This window comes from Haliotis cracherodii, unplaced genomic scaffold (genome assembly GCF_022045235.1).
Source record: "Haliotis cracherodii isolate W230 unplaced genomic scaffold, xgHalCrac1.p SCAF_2, whole genome shotgun sequence".
In the NCBI taxonomy this organism is placed as follows: domain Eukaryota; kingdom Metazoa; phylum Mollusca; class Gastropoda; order Lepetellida; family Haliotidae; genus Haliotis; species Haliotis cracherodii.
This window is the reverse complement of record NW_027266275.1, coordinates 49,818,648-49,839,844: the sequence shown is the minus strand read 5'-3', so window position 1 is coordinate 49,839,844 and position 21,197 is coordinate 49,818,648. Positions and strand designations below refer to the sequence as shown.

The 21,197-nt window shown below is 41.5% G+C and overlaps 1 protein-coding gene across 2 annotated transcripts; it reads left to right on the top strand.

Moving 5' to 3' along the window:
- Window positions 1-750: 750 nt before the first annotated feature.
- LOC139469208 (enoyl-CoA hydratase, mitochondrial-like) lies at window positions 751-19,895 on the top strand. 2 transcript variants are annotated; one of them, XM_071251345.1, is made up of 8 exons: window positions 751-873; window positions 5,249-5,443; window positions 7,553-7,680; window positions 8,043-8,142; window positions 8,854-8,958; window positions 9,354-9,473; window positions 19,285-19,352; window positions 19,492-19,895. In XM_071251345.1, the coding sequence occupies exons 1-8, from the start codon at window positions 771-773 to the stop codon at window positions 19,555-19,557; spliced, it is 885 nt and encodes a 294-aa protein (XP_071107446.1). In that variant the 5' UTR covers window positions 751-770; the 3' UTR covers window positions 19,558-19,895. The 2 variants fall into 2 exon arrangements, with proteins under 2 accessions (XP_071107446.1, XP_071107445.1); XM_071251344.1 differs by lacking the exon at window positions 7,553-7,680 and adding an exon at window positions 6,368-6,495.
- The last annotated feature ends 1,302 nt before the right edge of the window (window positions 19,896-21,197 follow it).

Genomic DNA, 21,197 nt, shown 5'->3' with positions numbered 1-21,197 from the left:
GTCCCTGTATGGACACTGTGAGGGGTAGACAGGTCGGTGGCCATACTGGGAGGTTACCATAGAAACGTCACCGTCATAATTTATTAGATAATATTCTTGATTTTAAAAGATGGCATTAATAGTTAAGTTGTTACTCCACTGCCTGGTGCTCGGTATTACGGGGACAACAAAAGGCCTGGTCGACTCAGAATCAAATATAGAGTATACTGTGTCTGAGTGGGCTCTCCGGGTTAAATTGCGGCATGGTATCTCAGTGGGATAGCATGCACTAAGAACACGTACTAATATAAGCTCTCTCTCTCCCCGGATGTTTATGATTAAGTCTTATAAACGAATTGTTAGAAGTAGAAACAGGGTTACGAAGTTTCTAATTTTTAGGGTTACGAAATAACCGGGGAACTTTCGAAAATTCCGAGCTCGTTTGTGTTACGTAATTATATACAACCATTTGTAACAAACCCATGTGGCACTTTAATAAACTACTCGTTCGTTTATTAATCTATATGTCAAATATATCATTTAAAAAGTCGCATATTTTGTATTGAAAAGGTTAAAATTACTGTTAATAGATTTTTAAACTGCGGGCCAATAAATTAGCGAGACTCTCTAAGAACATTACATATGTCTGGGGAAGGTCATGTTTTGTTTTCTTCACAAACGCATGAAAAAAAAATCACTAAAAATAGCAGAAGGGTTTGTCCGTATTATATCTGAACCAGATGTAGCTCGCTGGCGTACGCGCATAGAGAGCGAGGAACCACTTTATAAACATGGCGACCTTGTTGAGGAACGTTGGGGTGAATTTAATGCATCTAAGCAGTAAACATACTGCAAAACATCAACTGACACCACTCAGTCGTTGCTTAACTACAGGTAATGGTTGTAATACATGAAAATGGACGTTTGCACGAAGTGATTCCTGTGTCATTGTGTCTGTGATAGTCAGTGCACATTCGGTGCAGAATCGGTGCATTATCAGGCGAAAACGAAACAGGCTCACCTCAGTTTCTGATGGCTTGATCACCAATAGGTCATGCCACAACGATTGGCCAAACATTCGGCAACAATGCAGGTTACCGGGCGCAGCCCGAGCTCTACCATCCACTCAATTACAGCGCTACATTGTACCGCCGCTGTCTCTCTATACAGTTACCATGCCTCACGCTCCGGGGACTCACTTCACGATCCAACACACGTTTTTGGTCTTGGGGAAACTTACACGTCTTTACAATCGAACACCCCTTTTCGGTCTTAGAGAACCTTACGCGTCTTTACGATCCAACACCCGTTTCCGTTTTTTCTTAGGGTTAGCTTGCTTTTGGTAACGGTTAGCCATAAATTCTTACCTTTTCAAGCATTAAATGGGTACGTTAATCCGATTTGTCTGTCATGTTGACATAAACAATGGCGGGTGTTGTTTCAAGAAAAGATGAATGGGAGAGCGGACAGTGAATTCATTATTACAGTGTCAACATATGTCCACATATCGGGTATGCCCACCATTAGCAGTAACACAAGCTTGACAAAGGCGCCACACTGATGACGCAAGGTCATTGAGGAAGGCTTGTGGGATGTCATTCCAGATCTGCACCAAGGCCTGTCGCTGTTGGAACAATGTCACTGGTTGCTTTGGAAGTCGGTGTTTCATTTTATCCAACACGTTTGATGTGTCACAGATCTGGTGAAACAGCAGGCTAAGGGAGTATGGGGATGTTGTCTTGTCCAATTAAGCTTGTGACCACATGTGTAATGTGAGGGCGTTCATTGTCCTGCTGTTGTGAACTGATGCGATGTCCATGGGACTGAAGAAATGGAATGATGTGAGGATAGACAGCTTTTAGTCATTGTACCATACACCTGACAGATTGCCATTGATGACCACTAGACGTGTGATGTGCAGTGACGTCTCTAATGCCCACACCATTATGCTCTCACAACCAGACGCAGAACATTGAACGTCAGCGTAAAATTCCTTCCAATGTTGATAAACTCACTGATGGACTGTCAAGATGAAGCCTGGCCTCATCTTTCATGGTGTCTAACCTCCAGTCCTGTAACTTGAACCTCAGATGTTGTCTTGACCATGCCAGGCATGCAGTCTGATGACGTGGCAGCAAAGTTGACGTGGTCAGTTGTTATGCTGTCACAATTGACTCCTCAAAGTCCTTGCACTAATTGAATGTAAGCCAGGGATGGTGCATGCTGTCAAAGGAGAAGTCTGAAACTGATTTCACAGGTGAACCAGGCAGCTTTGATTATGTTGCTGATGTGACGTTTCTAGGGGACGTCCAGAACGTGGGCAGTCCCTGGTATTGCCAGTGTGTGGTACTGGAGTGACTGTATGTTGTTGTAGGCGTGTAGGTGTTCATCTTAACACCTACACGCCTACAACAACATTTTATGCAATTCCAGTTGCAAGAATTCCAATTGCACACAGCCGCAGATAGGTGGGCATAATGTTTACAAGGTTTGGCCGTCAACAAAGTTGCTTTTGACAGTTAAAACACTCATGCAAATTAATCTGTGTTTGAATTGAGTTGGTCCCACGTGTACTGTGAAAAGTGACAAATTTCTCACTCATGGCATTTTATGCATGCAGTGACAGGGATGCACGTGCAATTTCAGGGTCATCATGGGTAACCATGACAAAGTGTTTGTACATGTGATTATCAACATTCATGTCAATCTGTAGTACACAGTACTTATGCATAGAACAACGTTCATGTCAGTCTAGCACACAGTACTTATGTGTTGAACAACATTCATGTCAATCTGTAGCATACAGTACTTATGTGTAGAACAACATTCATGTCAATCTACAGCATACAGTACTTATGTGTAGAACAACATTCATGTCAGTCTAGCACACAGTACTTATGTGTAGAACAACATTCATGTCAGTCTGCAGCATACAGTACTTATGTGTAGAACAACATTCATGTCAGTCTGCAGCAAACAGTACTTATGTGTAGAACAACATTCATGTCAGTCTAGCACACAGTACTTATGTGTAGAACAACATTCATGTCAGTCTGCAGCAAACAGTACTTATGTGTAGAACAACATTCATGTCAGTCTGCAGCACACAGTACTTATATGTAGAACAACATTCATGTCAATCTGCAGCACACAGTACTTATGTGTAGAACAACATTCATGTCAGTCTGTAGCACACAGTACTTATGTGTAGAACAACATTCATGTCAGTCTGTAGCACACAGTACTTATGTGTAGAACAACATTCATGTCAGTCTGTAGCATACAGTACTTATGTGTAGAACAACATTCATGTCAGTCTAGCACACAGTACTTGTGTGTAGAACAACATTCATGTCAGTCTGCAGCAAACAGTACTTATGTGTAGAACAACATTCATGTCAGTCTGTAGCACACAGTACTTATGTGTAGAACAACATTCATGTCAGTCTGTAGCACACAGTACTTATGCGTAGAACAACATTCATGTCAATCTGTAGCACACAGTACTTATGTGTAGAACAACATTCATGTCAGTCTGCAGCATACAGTACTTATGCGTAGAACAACATTCATGTCAGTCTGCAGCATACAGTACTTATGTGTAGAACAACATTCATGTCAGTCTGCAGCATACAGTACTTATGTGTAGAACAACATTCATGTCAGTCTGTAGCACACAGTACTTATGTGTAGAACAACATTCATGTCAGTCTGTAGCACACAGTACTGATGTGTAGAACAACATTCATGTCAATCTGTAGCATACAGTACTTATGTGTAGAACAACATTCATGTCAGTCTAGCACACAGTACTTATGCGTAGAACAACATTCATGTCAGTCTGTAGCATACAGTACTTATGCGTAGAACAACATTCATGTCAGTCTGCAGCATACAGTACTTATGTGTAGAACAACATTCATGTCAATCTACAGCATACAGTACTTATGTGTAGAACAACATTGATGTCAGTCTGTAGCACACAGTACTTATGCGTAGAACAACATTCATGTCAGTCTGCAGCATACAGTACTTATGCGTAGAACAACATTCATGTCAGTCTGCAGCATACAGTACTTATGTGTAGAACAACATTCATGTCAGTCTGTAGCACACAGTACTTATGTGTAGAACAACATTCATGTCAGTCTGTAGCACACAGTACTTATGTGTAGAACAACATTCATGTCAATCTGTAGCATACAGTACTTATGTGTAGAACAACATTCATGTCAGTCTGTAGCACACAGTACTTATGTGTAGAACCACATTCATGGCATACAGTACTTATGTGTAGAACAACATTCATGTCAATCTGCAGCACACAGTACTTATGTGTAGAACAACATTCATGTCAATCTACAGCATACAGTACTTATGGGTAGAACAGTACTTATGCGTAGAACAACATTCATGTCAGTCTGCAGCATACAGTACTTATGTGTAGGACAACATTCATGTCAATCTGCAGCACACAGTACTTATGTGTAGAACAACATTCATGTCAATCTACAGCATACAGTACTTATGGGTAGAACAGTACTTATGCGTAGAACAACATTCATGTCAGTCTGCAGCATACAGTACTTATGTGTAGGACAACATTCATGTCAAATCTGTAGCACACAGTACTTATGTGTAGAACAACATTCATGTCAGTCTGTAGCATACAGTACTGATGTGTAGAACAACATTCATGTCAGTCTGTAGCACACAATACTTATGTGTAGAACAACATTCATGTCAGTCTGCAGCATACAGTACTTATGCGTAGAACAACATTCATGTCAGTCTGCAGCATACAGTACTTATGTGTAGAACAACATTCATGTCACTCTTTAGCATACAGTACTGATGTGTAGAACAACATTCATGTCAGTCTGTAGCACACAGTACTTATGTGTAGAACAACATTCATGTCAGTCTGTAGCACACAGTACTTATGTGTAGAACAACATTCATGTCAGTCTGTAGCACACAGTACTTATGTGTAGAACAACATTCATGTCAGTCTGTAGCATGTCAATCTGCAGCACACAGTACTACTGTGTATATTTAGCACAATGTTCATGTCAGTCCGTAGCATTCATGATGTTTAAAGATGTACTAGCTGAGAATGGTTGAAAAAGTTCACATGATGATCTTCAACTTATATACATTTTGTAAACATTGATCAGCTGACCCTTTTACCTCTGTTGATACTAACAGTAATGTAATACAAGCAGTTACAGTACAGGTAACTTCAAACATGTCATCATTGTCCTGACAGGAAACTTTGAATACATTCTCGTGGACAAGAAAGGGGAGAAGAGCAATGTTGGCTTGATACAGCTGAATCGGCCAAAGGCTCTCAACGCTCTCTGTGATGGTCTCATGAAAGAAGTCAGTGTAGCCCTGGACCAGTTTGAGAAGGACCGTGGTGTCGGCTGTGTAGTCCTCACTGGGAGTGAGAGGGCCTTTGCGGGTACTGTGTGAAAGATTCTTGAAGATTTTCACTTTAGTCTTCTAATTACTTCTGTCTGTGATGTCCTTCTTGGGTCAAATAAAAAGAATGTGCATGTTAGCTGCAAACTAAAAGCAGACTCAATAAGACTTAGGAATAATGAGTTTTACCAGACAGATGAGAAAGTTCTAAGTTTGCAAGAAATATGTGATGGTTGAATCATTTAGCATGTGTTGAAATTTCCCAGTTAAAGTTGAAAACTTGATATCTCTACAGTTAAATATTAAGATGCTCAGAGTTCCCATGTATTATCCAGGTTTGGACATGAGTAGTATTGGGAGCATGGTTTAGGTTTGACAATATCTTATCATACAGTATCAACAAATCCTCTAGCAATCACTATTGATTTGATATGGATGGTACGGTAAAGATCTGGAATGGAATTGGTTTTCAAGAACCCATACTTGTCATTAGAAGCAACTAACGGGTTTAGCTGGTCAGGCTCACTGTCTTGGCTGATGCATGTCATCTTATCCCAATTGTGGTGATCATTGATCATGATGTCAATCATTGTCTGGTCCAGACTCGATTATTTACAGACTGGAATATTATTTAAATATAGCCGGAACATTGCTGAGTGCAGCGTTAAACAACAATCTAACAAACAAACTGACATGTATGATTTACAAATACTTGCTGGATGGAAGGTCCCCAGTAGCTACCATTGCTCTGAACATGATAAAACATTCACAGTGATTTGGTTTTGAGTGGTTTGAATTATGAGAGGTTACCACATGCATGGGAAGAAGACCAAATCTTCACCCAAATGTGGCTGAAGTACTGCTGACACTGGTGATTCTGGCTTGAAAAACTCATTCACTCTCTAGATTCATGTCACTGACCCAACAGTGACAGCCCAGAGTAAGTAACCCTGTCATGTTTCAGCCGGGGCAGACATCAAGGAGATGCAGGGCCAACAGTTTGCCCAGGTGTTCAGCGGGAACTTCCTCAGTCACTGGACAAGACTGTCCGACTTTACCAAGCCGGTCATTGCTGCTGTCAATGGATTCGCTGTATGAAACACTCTCTGTCTCTGTATACAAAGGCCAAGCTTAGTGCACTGACCACATATAGAAACTTTTGATACCTTTTGTTTTAGAAGACTTAGTGATTCCTGGCTGTTTCATGAGTGTCCTTCCTGCATGGGTGTCCTAGAGATGTAGTGAACATATTGACATGATACAGCGGATTGCAAGCTTCATGCAGTGATGGTTACCATGTTTCAGTTGGTGATGACATCAAGGAAATGTGTGAAGAAACATATCTGGGGGTTTATGAGACGTACTTCCCTGGGGCACTTGACTGTGTGGCCAGCTGCCCACTGCCCATCGTAGCAGCTGTCCAGGGCTATGTTGTACGTGACTTACACTATATTGCAGATAGGCTTCAAGATTACAGTGCAGGAGGCTGGAATGTACTTTACCAGTATCTGTCTATTTTTTACAGGGAATCATTTATTCTGAAGCAATCCAGAAATTATGTATTCCATGTGAGGGATGTATGGAAACATGTATGGGTTCTGAGGGGTTTTCAACCCTTCTCATTGCAATGTTGGATTTGAAAGGGAGTTTTCAAGGACAGGGTGTACAAAGTTTTCCCAGGTAGAACAAATGGAATCCAGTTCACTATGCGAGGAGGTTTCGAGGGTAGAAGTAGTCTCCAGGCTACAGTGTCCTATAATACTCCATAGTTTGGACTGAGTGTGGGTAGCACTGTATTGGGACCCAATGAAATGATTTTGAACATTAGCTGATTGTTTGAGTGTCAATTTGTACCCAGAAGACTTCAAATGCTGGGAGTCCCCCTGGCCTGCCTTTCTTCTACCTTGCCAACAGCCACACTAGACACATCACCAAATGATTCCTTTAGGAGGTTTTCCAGGAAGGACACTACAATGTACAATACAATGTCATGATGCCATAGACTCTTTGAATCCAAATGGACAAGAGATGAGAAATGAAATGGTTTTCCTTACTGTGGTCATCTGCACTAGGTGTGGTTATTGCCCAGTATCAAGTCAATTTAGTATGTATGGCAGTCTACTAGTACATGCTACATTTTCACTTCCAGTGGGTGCAGACATAGAAGAAATGAGTGTTAAGTCCTTTTTTGAAGTAACAAGCACTTATTTTCCTGGAGAGGCAGACAGTATAGCCAACTTGAGAAAGCCTATCCTAGCTGCAGTCAATGGATATGCTGTACGTGCCCTGTAGACTCATGTTTCAGTTTCTGCTTACTTGCAGTTGTTACAAAAGAAACTTGTCTATTGATGCAAGATAGGCAGGGTTTATGTGTTGTCTTTGTGTTCATAATTGATTTGATACATTGTTAGAGTTGATTTCTGTTTTAACTTTTGAAATGTTGCTCTAATATTTGTCACTTGATAACAATTACTGATTGGTAAAATGTTTGTCAAAGAGATGGATTTGACCAAAGGTGCTTGTGTGGTAGTACTCTTAATGTGGATGTGATGATGTCCTAAGGATGTTATAACTGTAATCACTTCTCCCTGAAGAACATGTAGGAGAATAATTTGTGCTACAGTGTTTGCCTGTTGCAGCTGGGAGGAGGCTGCGAGGTCGCCATGATGTGCGACATCATCTATGCTGGAGAGAAAGCCAAGTTTGGTCAGCCCGAGATCACACTTGGAACAATCCCTGGTAAGTTAGGCTAAAGAAAATAATAGTCTTGGTTCTCAGGCACCGCCTGCATCATCATAAAGTCACTGCACGTTTAGTTTATGGTTCCATTTAAAAAAAATAAATAAATAAAAAAAGATAATCTTTAAATATTTGGGGGCACGGGTGGCCCAGTCGTCTAAGGCGCCGCGATTTGCTGTGCAGAGTTGCGTCCCTTGGGCACGCCAGAAACCTATGATTGTGGGTTCGAATCCCGGTTCTCCCCGATTTTGTTTCTAGGTTTGTCAGCACCATACCCATGCTCGTGGGTTTCACAGAAGTGGTAAACGTCTGAGACCTGCATCACTTCAGGCTTTCCTCCCACATTAAGCTGACACGCCGCGATATAACTGGAATAACAGTTAAAAGCGGGGTTAAACCCAACTCACTCACTCTTTAAATATTCTGCAAAATTTGGTTACATTCTAGCTTGAACAACAACACTATTTTTCAAAAGCCATTGCCTGAGAACCAATTCTTTTGATTTTTTAAGCCTTAGAGACCTACAATGATGCACTGAGCACTGTTTTCCAGGGTTCCTACTGATCATTAAATGTTGACTTTGAGGATACAGGCAACATTTGCCATTTACAGTTGTAAGGCTCACCTGTTGAGAATGTTGTCTGATGTGTAAGGATGAAGAACAAGTGCATTGTTTAGGTGGTGATGCTGTGCACCCTCTATGTGTTGTAGGAGCGGGTGGCACACAACGCTTAATCCGAGCTATCGGAAAGTCAAAGGCAATGGAGATGGTGTTGACTGGGAACATGATGTCGGCTCAGGAGGCAGAGCAAGCAGGTGAGGTGACCACAATGCACTGGGAGGTCACTCAGTGGACCTGCACATGTATATAGCAGCATATTGTCCTACTTTTCATTGAAACGTATATTGACCCAGGAAGATCCGGGGTAGAGTAGGTCTTCAGCAACCCATGCTTGCCGTAAAAGGCGACTATGCTTGTTGTAAGAGGCGACTAACGGGATTGGGTGGTCAGGCTCACTGACTTGGTTGATGCATGTCATCGATCCCAATTGCATGGACCGATGTGCATGATGTCAATCACTGGATTATCTGGTCCAGACTCATATAGCTGGAATATTGCTGACTGCGGCGTTAAATAACAAACAAACGAACAAAAAGTATATTTGTGAACCATCATGAAATATGACAATATTTCTTTGTAAACCATACAGGCCTTGTGAGTAAAGTGTTTCCCCCCGACCAGCTGGTAGCAGAGGCAGTGAAAACAGCTGAGAAGATATCAGGCTTCTCCAAGATCATTGTTGGCATGTGTAAAGAGGCTGTCAATGCAGGTGAGATTGTTGTTGGAATATGTAAAGAGGCTGTCAATGCAGGTGAGATTGTTGTTGGAATATGTAAATTGGCTGTCAATGCAGGAGGAATTCTTGTTGGAATATGTAAAGAGGCTGTCAATGCAGGTCAGATTGTTGTTGGAATATGTAAAGAGGCTGTCAATGCAGGTCAGATTGTTGTTGGAATATGTAAAGAGGCTGTCAGTGCAGGTCAGATTGTTGTTGGAATATGTAAAGATGCTGTCATTGCAGGTCAGATTGTTGTTAGAATACGTAAAGAGGCTGTCAATGCAGGTCAGATTGTTGCTAGAATACGTAAAGAGGCTGTCAGTGCTGGTGAGATTGTTGTTAGAATATGTAAAGAGGCTGTCAATGCAGGTCAGATTGTTGTTGGAATATGTAAAGAGGCTGTCAATGCAGGTCAGATTGTTGTTGGAATATGTAAAGAGGCTGTCAATGCAGGCATCGTAGGTGCCGATCAGAAGGGAAGCACCTAACTGTTGGACAAAAATGACTTGAACCTCCCACCCAAGTCATTCTGGTCACTGACTCAGCCGTAGGTGTGAGAATAGGCAAAATTTGGCCGCCCTGTAGGACCCATATGTCACCAGCTTTCCCCGCAAAGGAGGCCATTGAGATTGTGTTTCTTGTCCCAAAAAGCATTTAGACAAACTTCGCATGATACACAATCTTGCCATTTTCAATTGGCGCAACCTGGAACATCCACCTACTTCAGAATGTCCACGTTGAGGCTGTTCAGGACCAGAATCAACACCAATGATTCCCTGATAAGCCTCGACATCAAGGATGTGCCTCTCGGTGTGCCCATCCACCCCAGCGACAGGCAGTGCCTCAGGTTCTTCTTCAATGGTATCCATTACCAGTGTGCAGTCCTCCCATTTGGCATTTCCATGGCTACAGAAACACATCAAACAATTCAATTCAAGAATTTTGTCTCTGATAAATGGACTTGAGCAACAAATCTGACTTGTACTTTAAGAGAGCTTCATCTTCCCCGGAACCAAGGCATCGTGAGAATAAGTGGCCGAGGTAGGAGGGTATTGTATGTGACACCTACGGTAACACTTACCTTCATTGGTGGACAGTGGAGTCTTTAGCTGCGTCTCCTTGACCATGCTAAAACCAGTGCTACATCTGTTCGTAGATGCCTCAAAACAAGGATGGGAAGTTCATCTGGAGGCTCAGACGACCTCAGGGCTGTAGTCAGGAGAACAGTGTCACTGGCACAGCAACAAAGTAGAATTAGAAGCGCTCATTCTGGCGGTCACGCATTAGCAGCCCATCCTTCAAATTACCCAGTTGACAATTTCCACGAACAACATTACCGCGAATTGATTCATCAGGCCCTGTAACACTCAGACAATGTAATACAATTGCGCTTTCCGATCTCGGAGACACAGAAGGATTCGGTAAACCCGGTACCGATGGAAAGTTATACATTTTACACTTACAAGATAATGTATACAAGGGGAAAGGTAATCTAGGAGATTTAAGCGATGTCGACATTAGTAGACTCAATAAAAACACTTCATAGAATCTTGCTCGCAACGATGATAATAAATGGACTACGATTGAAGCAAAAATCTAGTGGTTACTAAATATCGTCATTACCCCACTGTATGTGATGATGGGTAAAGCACATAATTAAACTAAGATAATAAATAGTGGGATCGCACTCGCGGCGTATATCCCATCAAAACGAAAAAGTGTGTTAGTCTCTCCCCTGCCAGAAAACCCAGGTCATATGTAGTTTAAATTTGGTTACTGAATTCAATGATATAAAACAGAACTTGAGTGCAATACCTGATCTTTCTACGCTTATTATTGAAGTCTTGTTTGGAGATGCACCAGAAGATGCCTTCGAAATATTACCAGGCCTATCAATTAAATGGCTCAAGCAGCATGAGCGTCGACGTTGTAGTATTATTTATGTAGGAGCATCACCCGTTACAACCCTTGAGAGAGTCCAAATTATTAAACTTGATAGCATTTCTCTTACTAAGATATTTATGCCGTATAATATACATTTAATTAGGTTGATGTATACTCTCAAAACATTGAAGCAAGACCAATTAAAGACTATTATATGATATAATAATATACATTATGGGTTTGTATCCGGCGCTCGATGAAGCATCTGAAAAGATGGATACTGTTGATGGATTTCGATTACATCAAATAAGCTACATAAAACATCAAATAGAGAAGGAGAAGGAGTTGAGACTTGGATTGTATAAAAAGTATCGCAGAGCTGTGAATGCTCTCGACGGAGTTGACACCGTGCTTGTAACAGCTGGCATGGGACTCGGTGTAGCCGGTGTTGGTTTATCAACTATAATCGCTGCGTAATCGTACTTGGCATGGAAATAGCGGCTGGAGTCTCAGGACTGGCAGGAATAGCGATAAAATTAATTTCTGGTAAGTTGCAAAAAAAACCATTAAAATATGATAATATTCGGATACTCCCCAAAGCAAAGTTGAACAGCATTGAGGATCATATTTCAACAGCAATGGCTGATTGTAAGATATCCGGGGAGTAGTTTCGTTTAGTGCTGTCGGAACTCACCAAATACAACATAATGAAGCAGGAGATTCGATCAAATTCTCGTAAGACCAGTGGTATTAGCGAAGACATGAAAATATTTTTCATAGAACAGGGGAGCCAACAAGCGCGTCAATTATTCCGTGCCAAAACCAAAGAACTTGTTGGAGATTAAAAATAGATTGCTTACTACTGTTGGATCACATTTAAACGAATGCTTACATAAGTATATGATAATGGAGAATTACAAACCAACAAAGGAAGAACTCGAAAAAGCTATCGAAGCATTTATGCTCAGGGACAAAATTATTAAATGGAGAGAATTACCACAAGGTATATATTATATCAGTGATGTCAAACCAACCAAATACGGTCATCAATTGTTTCTTTCCAATTACCAAGAAGAGTATATAGTCTGGTCTCCTAGTAAAATGAATGAAGAACTTAGTAGAAATGTTGAATATCACTTTGTTAAAAATAATGATATATGTATGGGAAAAATAATAGAGAATATTTTCATAACAATGTAGTTTAATGTCATGACGATCGGTGAATCGCATCATCAAAATTTTTGCATAAAAAATTCCCTCTGTAGTAGTGGTATAAATATATAAATCTGGCTCCAGTGGAAGTTAGCCGGAATCCCCATTACCTATACTATTCCGCGTTGTGGTGTTTTCAAAATCAGGAGACTCTCCACTCCTCTCTGTTGTTGCCAACATTCCACTTCTTCCTACTGTAAGACCATCTGAATCTGCTCTTCCTAGTTCAACATATTCCATTTTGCTGTACTGCAGATATCAAATAGATCCGTGTTTTTTAGATATGTTTCTTGGAGACAAAAAGCTGACGGTTTAAAATCTTGGATTAAAAGTTGTATTTCACTGAAATTCTTCTTAAGACCTCTGCAATTCCATTGTATTATATTTTGTGGATTCATGGTGGTGCTTCCACGGGAGAAATGTCACGCGAACGTGAGGAAGACTTTGTGGTACTCCTATCGGTATCATGTGGAGATGGAGTTACCTCCAAAGAAGTTATGGACCTCTACTGGGACATCTAAAGGAGAGGTGGCCTTTGGTGTTTGCAGCTGTTCTCTCAGCTGCTTCTTTTTCAATAATTTCTTTTCCCTGTTTGACAGTTTAACTGGTTCTGGTTCTGATGTTGCTTTAGGAGTCTGAGACTCAACATTTTTACAGCTGTTTGTTTAGGAGTCACAGACGAAGGTGTCCCAGCTGGTTTAACGAGTGAAGCAGTAGGAAGTGGCTGCACAGACTTGACCCATGTCAGGTCAGTCTGGCAGTCGATAGAGGCAGTGGTGACAGGAGGACGAGAGACAGCAGCAGAGTAAGAGAAAGAAGAAGTGGTTGCAGTAGAACCTGCAACCCTCTTCTTAGCTTCATAGTAGGAGAGGTTTTGCTCAGTCTTGATTTTCATATGTAATTCATGTTGCCAGACAGGGCAGGATTTGGAAGATGCCATATGGTTCCCATCACAGTTTGAACACTTCACATCCTTCCTGCAGGGGTAACAGACAGCAGGGGTAACAGACAGCAGAGGCACGGCAGGACTTGGATCCATGTCCAAACGCTTGACAGGTGTAGCACCGGAGTGGATTGGGAATATACACCTCCACTCCGATGTTACAGTAACTGGCTTTGATTGATTGTGGAATCTTCGAACGGGCTAAAGTGAAGAGATAGGTGTTGGTATCTACAACCACACCATCCTTTTTGACCGTGAATCGTTTAACAGCTGTGACAGACTGTTGGACAAGTTCTTTGACTATTTCATCCTCGGTCATGCCGGACAGGCAGCGAGCCCTGTCACAGACAATCTTACCACTCGTTTTCCCCTCCTGGTGATAAAGCTACAGGAGGTGCCTCTATCCTGGTGAAGCAGGGCACTATCCATAGCCCTGTTCCACTCAATACTACGCTACAAGCCGTTGCTGTCCGTGTTACTTTGAACATAGTGTTTACATTATGTTCATTGTATCTTCCTCCTTCCTCAACTACCCGTCAATCAGATCTTCAGACTTTGTACGATCAGCTCCCGAAGCCCTGTATCATCATGGGCGATTTAAACGGTCATTATCCCCTATGGGGGAGTACTGACATAAATAATAAGGGAAAAGTCCTTGACAATGATTTATGTATCTTCAATGATGGTAATACCACATATCTTCATCCCGCCACTGGCACATACTCTGCCCTTGACCTTTCACTGACAGATTCAAATATTTTAAATGAATTCGAATGGTCAGTCCATGATGACCTTTGTGGAAGTGACCATTTTCCAACAATACTTAAAACTATAAATCCGTCTGACGAACCACCTTCAACAAGGTGGAACTTTACAAAGGCCGATTGGTCTTTATTCCAAACACTATGTTCTGAAAAACTAAAACCCGATAACCAGATAAATTAAATGATATTGGAGACGAAAGCATTCCTAAGTCCTCTGCAAACCCCCATATACGTAAACCAACGTTAAAATCACGGGCGCTAAAGCGAGACGAACCTTTAAACAGAATAAACGTCAATCATGGAGGAACTATGTTTCAAAAATTAATTCCCGCACACCTATGTCCAAGATATGGAACATGATTCAAAAGATTATGGGAAAAGGGTCAAAATCTGGAGTTCACCATCTCAAAGATGGTAATACACTTTTAACTACTAAATCTGAAATAGGCAAAAACTTGGCGACACTTTGGCAAATCATTCCTCATCATCAAACTATAATTCTCAATTCCAGAGGTTTCAAAAACAGTAGGAAAAGAAAACAGTAAATTTTAACTCTGATAATGGTGAGGACTATAATGAAACATTTTCACTCCGTGAATTACATACTGCCCTAGGGCAAGCTCATGACCCTGCAGCAGGAGTCGACAACATCCACTATCAGCTCCTGAAACACTTGCCCGATTCATGTTTGGAAACGTAACTTAATATATTTGATGAAATATGGACAACTGGAAATTTCCCTCCTTCATGGCACAATGCTATATTATTCCTATTCCAAAGACTGGACGGGATCACACAGATCCATTCAACTACCGTCCAATATCATTAACTAGCTGTGTTTGCAAAACCATGGAGCGAATGGTCAACAATCAATTAGTCTGCTACCTGGAGACCAATAACCTCCTGAGTGACATCCAGTGTGGTTTCCGAAAAAGCAGAAGTACCACTGACCATTTGGTGCGTTTAGAATTGTTTAATAAAAATTCCATTGTCAACAAACAACATACTGTATCAATCTTTTTCGATCTAGAGAAAGCATTTGATACAACGTATGGTATTTTAAAAGATTTGCATGAATTTGGATTGAGGGAAAGATTACCTCAGTTCATATCTCAATTTTTAAACAACAGACAATTTCAAGTACGAGTGGGCTCTATCCTGTCTGATCAATTTGATCAAGACCAGGGCGTCCCTCCAGGCAGCATACTGTCAGTCACCCTTTTCAGCATCAAAATTAATAGTCTCACTAAAGTATTAAACAATAGCGTTGATGGTTCACTTTTTGTGGACGATTTCAATATTTCTTGTCGTGGTAAGAATATGAAAAATTGGACACTGTACACCATCAAGGCCTAAGATTCTGTCTTGGAGCTTTTAGGACCTCTCCCGTGGACAGTTTGTATGTGGAGGCCGATGAACCTTCATTCGAACTGCCCCGCATTAAACTTTCACTGCAATATATCACTAAATTGCACTCAAATAAATCTAATCCAGCATACAATTGTGTGTTCCACCATCAATATGAAAACCTGTTTCAAAATCTATCAAACCTGGTCCCACCACTTGGAATCAGAATTCAACCACACATCACTACAGCTAAATTGGATTTAAATATTATTTCACCTCACCGTCTTCTGTCTTCTCCTCCCTGGCAGATGGTGAAGCCAGAAGTAGACCTCACTCTAACCAATCTAAAAAAGTCGGATACCAATCCTTTGGTATATCAACAATCATATAACCAATTACACTCCAAATATAAATCTCACAGGTCCATTTTTACAGACGGGTCCAAGGATGGTGGCAAAGTTGCAAGTGCCACCGTCATTGGATCCAGAACTGTCTCCTCAAGAATACCAGATACTAGTTCAATTTTTACTGCTGAGGCCAAAGCTATCTTTACATCTTTGACCTATATCAAACATCAAAACCAATCCAAAAATGTCATCATTTTCTCCGATTCATTATCATGCCTTCAGGCACTTAAAAGTATCTCCTCAAATAATCCTATAATCCTTGACATTTTAGAACTCTATAATGATCTTTCTACTGGCCAATGTGACATTGTCTTTTGCTGGTTACCAAGTCATGTAGGCATAACAGGTAACTCAAAAGCCGATACTGCAGCTAAAGCAGCTTTTGACAAACCGTTTACTCCTCTCTTTATCCCGTACAGTGATTTCAAACCAACCATCAAATCTTATACTCGGGATCTCATGCAAAAGAGGTGGGACACCCAAGTAGGAAGCAATAAACTACACGAACTGAAACCAACAATCGGTCATACCTACTTGGGTTGTCAGTCAAGACACATGCAGGACAACTTCATCATAGCACACACAGGACAACTTCATCATGGCACACGCAGGACAACTTCATCACAGCACACGCAGGACGACTTCATCATAGCACACACAGGACAACTTCATCATGGCACACACAGGACAACTTCATCACAGCACACGCAGGACAACTTCATCATAGCACACACAGGACAACTTCATCATGGCACACACAGGACAACTTCATCACCACACGCAGGACAACTTCATCACAGCACACGCAGGACAACTTCATCACAGCACACGCAGGACAACATCATCATAGCACACACAGGACAACTTCATCATGGCACACACAGGACAACTTCATCACAGCACACGCAGGACAACTTCATCATGGCACACACAGGACAACTTCATCACAGCACACGCAGGACAACTTCATCATAGCACACGCAGGACAACTTCATCATAGCACACACAGGACAACTTCATCACAGCACACGCAGGACAACTTCATCATAGCACACACAGGACAACTTCATCATGGCACACACAGGACAACTTCATCATAGCACACACAGGACAACTTTATCATGGCACACACAGGACAACTTCATCATGGCACACACAGGACAACTCAATCATGGCACACACAGGACAACTTCATCATAGCACACACAGGACAACCTCCTCATAGCACACACAGGACAACTTCATAGCACACGCAGGACAACTTTATCATGGCACACACAGGACAACTTCACAGCACACGCACGACAATTTTATCATGGCACACACAGGACAACTTCATCATGGCACACACAGGACAACTTTATCATGGCACACACAGGACAACTTCATCATAGCACAAACAGGGCAACTTCATTACGGCACACACAGGACAACTTTATCACGGCACACACAGGACAACTTCATCACAGCACACACAGGACAACTTCATCACAGCACACACAGGACAACTTTATCATGGCACAAACAGGGCAACTTCATCATGGCACACACAGGACAACTTTATCATGGCATACACAGGACAATTTCATCACTGCACACACAGGACAACTTCATCACAGCACACACAGGACAACTTTATCACAGCACACAGGACAATTTCATCACAGCACACACATGACAACTTTATCCTCTCCTCGTTTACTCCTCTCTTTATCCCGTACAGTGATTTCAAACCAACCATCAAATCTTATACTCGGGATCTCATGCAAAAGAGGTGGGACACCCAAGTAGGAAGCAATAAACTACACGAACTGAAACCAACAATCGGTCATACCTACTTGGGTTGTCAGTCAAGACATGACGAGGTCGTATAGGCCACAGTCGGTTTACACACGAATATCTGCTTAAGACAAATGAAGACGAACCTCCTAAGTGTATCCCTTGTAATGAAAGGTTCACCGTCAAGCATATATTGCTTGACTGTGTGGACTTTGCAATCGCAAGGGATTCACATTATCAAAGTGTAAATCTAAAAGATCTCTTTTCCCGTGTCAGCGGGCATCTCATCATAAATTACTTGAAAGAAATTGGTCTGTATAATAAATTTTAAATATGTATGTGAATAATTAAATGCTTGTTTTTAAATTTGGTGTGATGCTATTAGCAACTGACATTATTAAAGGCTCTGTCCATTAATTGTCATCAATTGTTTTTAAATATGACATTGCATAAATAACTAAATTGTGTATATATTAGCTTGGTCTCGTCGCTATATGGCTGAAATAATGCCGATGCGACGTTAAATTTTAACTCACTCACTCACCCATTTAGCTGGAATGTGCAAGCTGATTTGTTGTCCAGACAGGACATTGTGGCTCCCACAAAATGGAAGTTTCATCCCAAGGTGTTTGCCATGGTCTGCCGGCAGATCGAATCTAGACATTTCAAATAGAAAATTTATCAGACTTAGAAAGTACCAAGTGAGCAACAGTCATATTATGTCTGTTGTGTAAAATGTTATGTAATGATTATTGCATGTTTTGCTTAAGGACCTTGTTAGGTTCAATGGACCAACTTGAGCTTAAGCCATACCGTGGCGTCCGTCGTCAGTCCGTAATCTGTCACCGTACTTCAAATATTTTTTCAAACAACTTCTTTTTCTGAACCACAAATTGGAAATTAACGAAATTTGACTGGAAGCATCCCTTGGTGGTGGGGATTACAAATTGTACAAATGGTAGCGCTGACCCCCCAGGGCACTGATGGGCAGGGCCAAATAGGGGTAATTTGGCGTTATTGCTTTAAGCTATTTCTTCTCTGGAACTAAGGGATAGATATTTACTATATTTGGTTGGAAGCATTCTCCAATGGTCTTCAAATCGGAGAAATGGTGGGACTGAACAATACCGCAACCCCACAGGGACTGAGGGGCGGGACTAAAAAGGGTAATTTGCCTGGATCATAACATGGAAACAGTTCAGATCTTTTTGGTACATTGAAGTACACCTTCATGTTGTCAGATTTGCTCTCCACCCCTTTTAAATGACGAGTCGAAATTACGAAATATTTGCAGTATTATATACATGTACGATGCAAATGTATATTTTGTCATGATTGCGTAAATATCCAGGTGAATGATACAAGCCTTGACCTTTATGATAAGAACCATCAGGTGATGTACAGAGCATCAGGACTCTGGCTTTGTTACTCTTGAAATTGTATGGTTTTTTTCATTTTGTTTCTAGCCAATGAGATGACTTTGAGAGAAGGCCTCCACTTTGAGAAGAGAATTTTCCATGCTTCATTTGCCACTGTGAGTTCACACGTCAGAATTGTTTGGTTATGACTGTAATTAAACACTTTGTTGTCATACTGTATTAACATTGATGTGGCAGAAATACACCTTTACCTAGACTATCGTTATATGTACACCAATATCTTGATACTTTCAGAATGACAGGAAAGAGGGTATGTCAGCATTTGTGGAGAAGAGGCCGCCAAACTTCACTGATAGTTGAGCTGTCATGGCAGTGATAACGTGTGTGTGTGTGATGAATTGACATTGGTATTATCTGAGACCTGTACCATGTTGTATACGGCTGTAATTGAACACTTTGATTGAGTACAGCATTACCCAGACTATCATTATATATTCAGCATAACTACTTGATCATGTGCACGGCAGTGGTGTCAGATCAAGAGTGTGGACCACTGGAGAGGAGAATGGGACACAAAGAGTTCAGCTAAATTCAGTCAAATGCTGCAGGAATGATGATGTTTTCCTACTTTGGGACTTTGGGACTGTGCTTCTCTTTGACGATATGTGTAGAAATTAAAATAATGCTAAGAGATGTAATCCCTAAGGTATTTGTTTTTTGTCACTGACATTAACTTTGTCTTACATGTTCAAGTGGGTACTTTGATCTACTTCCAGAGACAGCTTTCATTGAAATAATGTCAACTTGTACAAGGATATCATCAATCTGTGTAAATGTCACACAAGTCCATGTCACACTCACCATGCATCATCCATCTATCTATGTGACTGGGGTTCGACCCCTGGCTGCGTCATATCAAAAGACGTTAAAAGATGGTTCTTGTTGTTACCTTGCCTGGCACTCGACATTAAGGGGCGAAAACAAGGACTGGTTGGCTCGGAGTCAGTATACTGTGTTTGAGTGGGGTATTCATGTTAAACTGCATCATGGTATCTCAATGTGCTAGCACTACAAATCGGCATCAGTCAGGATGCACACACTTGTGCATGCACATCTGGACGCAACATTAAACCCCATTTCACCTCACCTGTCCATGTGACACACGCCATGCATTATCAGTCTCTCCAAGTCACACTCACAATGCATCATCAGTCTCTCCAAGTCACACTCTCCATGCATTATCAGTCTCTCCATGTCACATTCACCATGGATCATCAGTCTCCATGTCACACTCGTTATGGATCATCAGTCTCACCATGTCACACTCTCCATGCATTATCAGTCTCTCCATATCACACTCTCCATGCATCATCAGTCTCTCCATGTCACACTCTCCATGCATTATCAGTCTCACCATGTCACACACACCATGCATCATCAGTCTCCATGTCACACTCGTTATGGATCATCAGTCTCCATGTCATACTCTCCACAATATCAGTCTCACCATGTCACACACACCATGCATCATCATTCTCTCCATATCACGCTCCCCATGCATCATCAGTCTCTCCATGTCACAATCGTCATGCATCATCAGTCTCTCCATGTCACGCTCACCATGCATCATCAGTCTCTCCTTGTCACACTCACCATGCATCATCAGTCTCTCCATGTCACACTCACCATGCATCATCAGTCTCTCCATGGCACAATCATCATGCATCATCAGTCTCTTCATGTCACGCTCACCATGCATGGCACAATCGTTATGCATCATCAGTCTCTCCATGGCACAATCGTTATGCATCATCAGTCTCTCCATGGCACAATTGTCATGCATTTTCAGTCTCTCCATGTCACACTCGTCATGCATTATCAGTCTCTCCTTGTCACACTCACCATGCATTACCAGTCTCTCCATGTCACACTTACCATGCATTACCAGTCTCTCTATGTCACACTCGCCATGCATCATTTTGATGCTTGGTCGAATACCA

What these genes read in the sequence shown, in the direction of transcription:
- LOC139469208 (XM_071251345.1), top strand. Translation starts at nt 771, where the DNA reads ATGGCGACCTTGTTGAGGAACGTTGGGGTGAATTTAATGCATCTAAGC. An exon ending in CACACTTGGAACAATCCCTG is followed by an intron (nt 8,143 to 8,853) that starts GTAAGTTAGGCT and finishes TATGTGTTGTAG; the next exon opens with GAGCGGGTGGCACACAACGC. An exon ending in TCCATGCTTCATTTGCCACT is followed by an intron (nt 19,353 to 19,491) that starts GTGAGTTCACAC and finishes TGATACTTTCAG; the next exon opens with AATGACAGGAAAGAGGGTAT.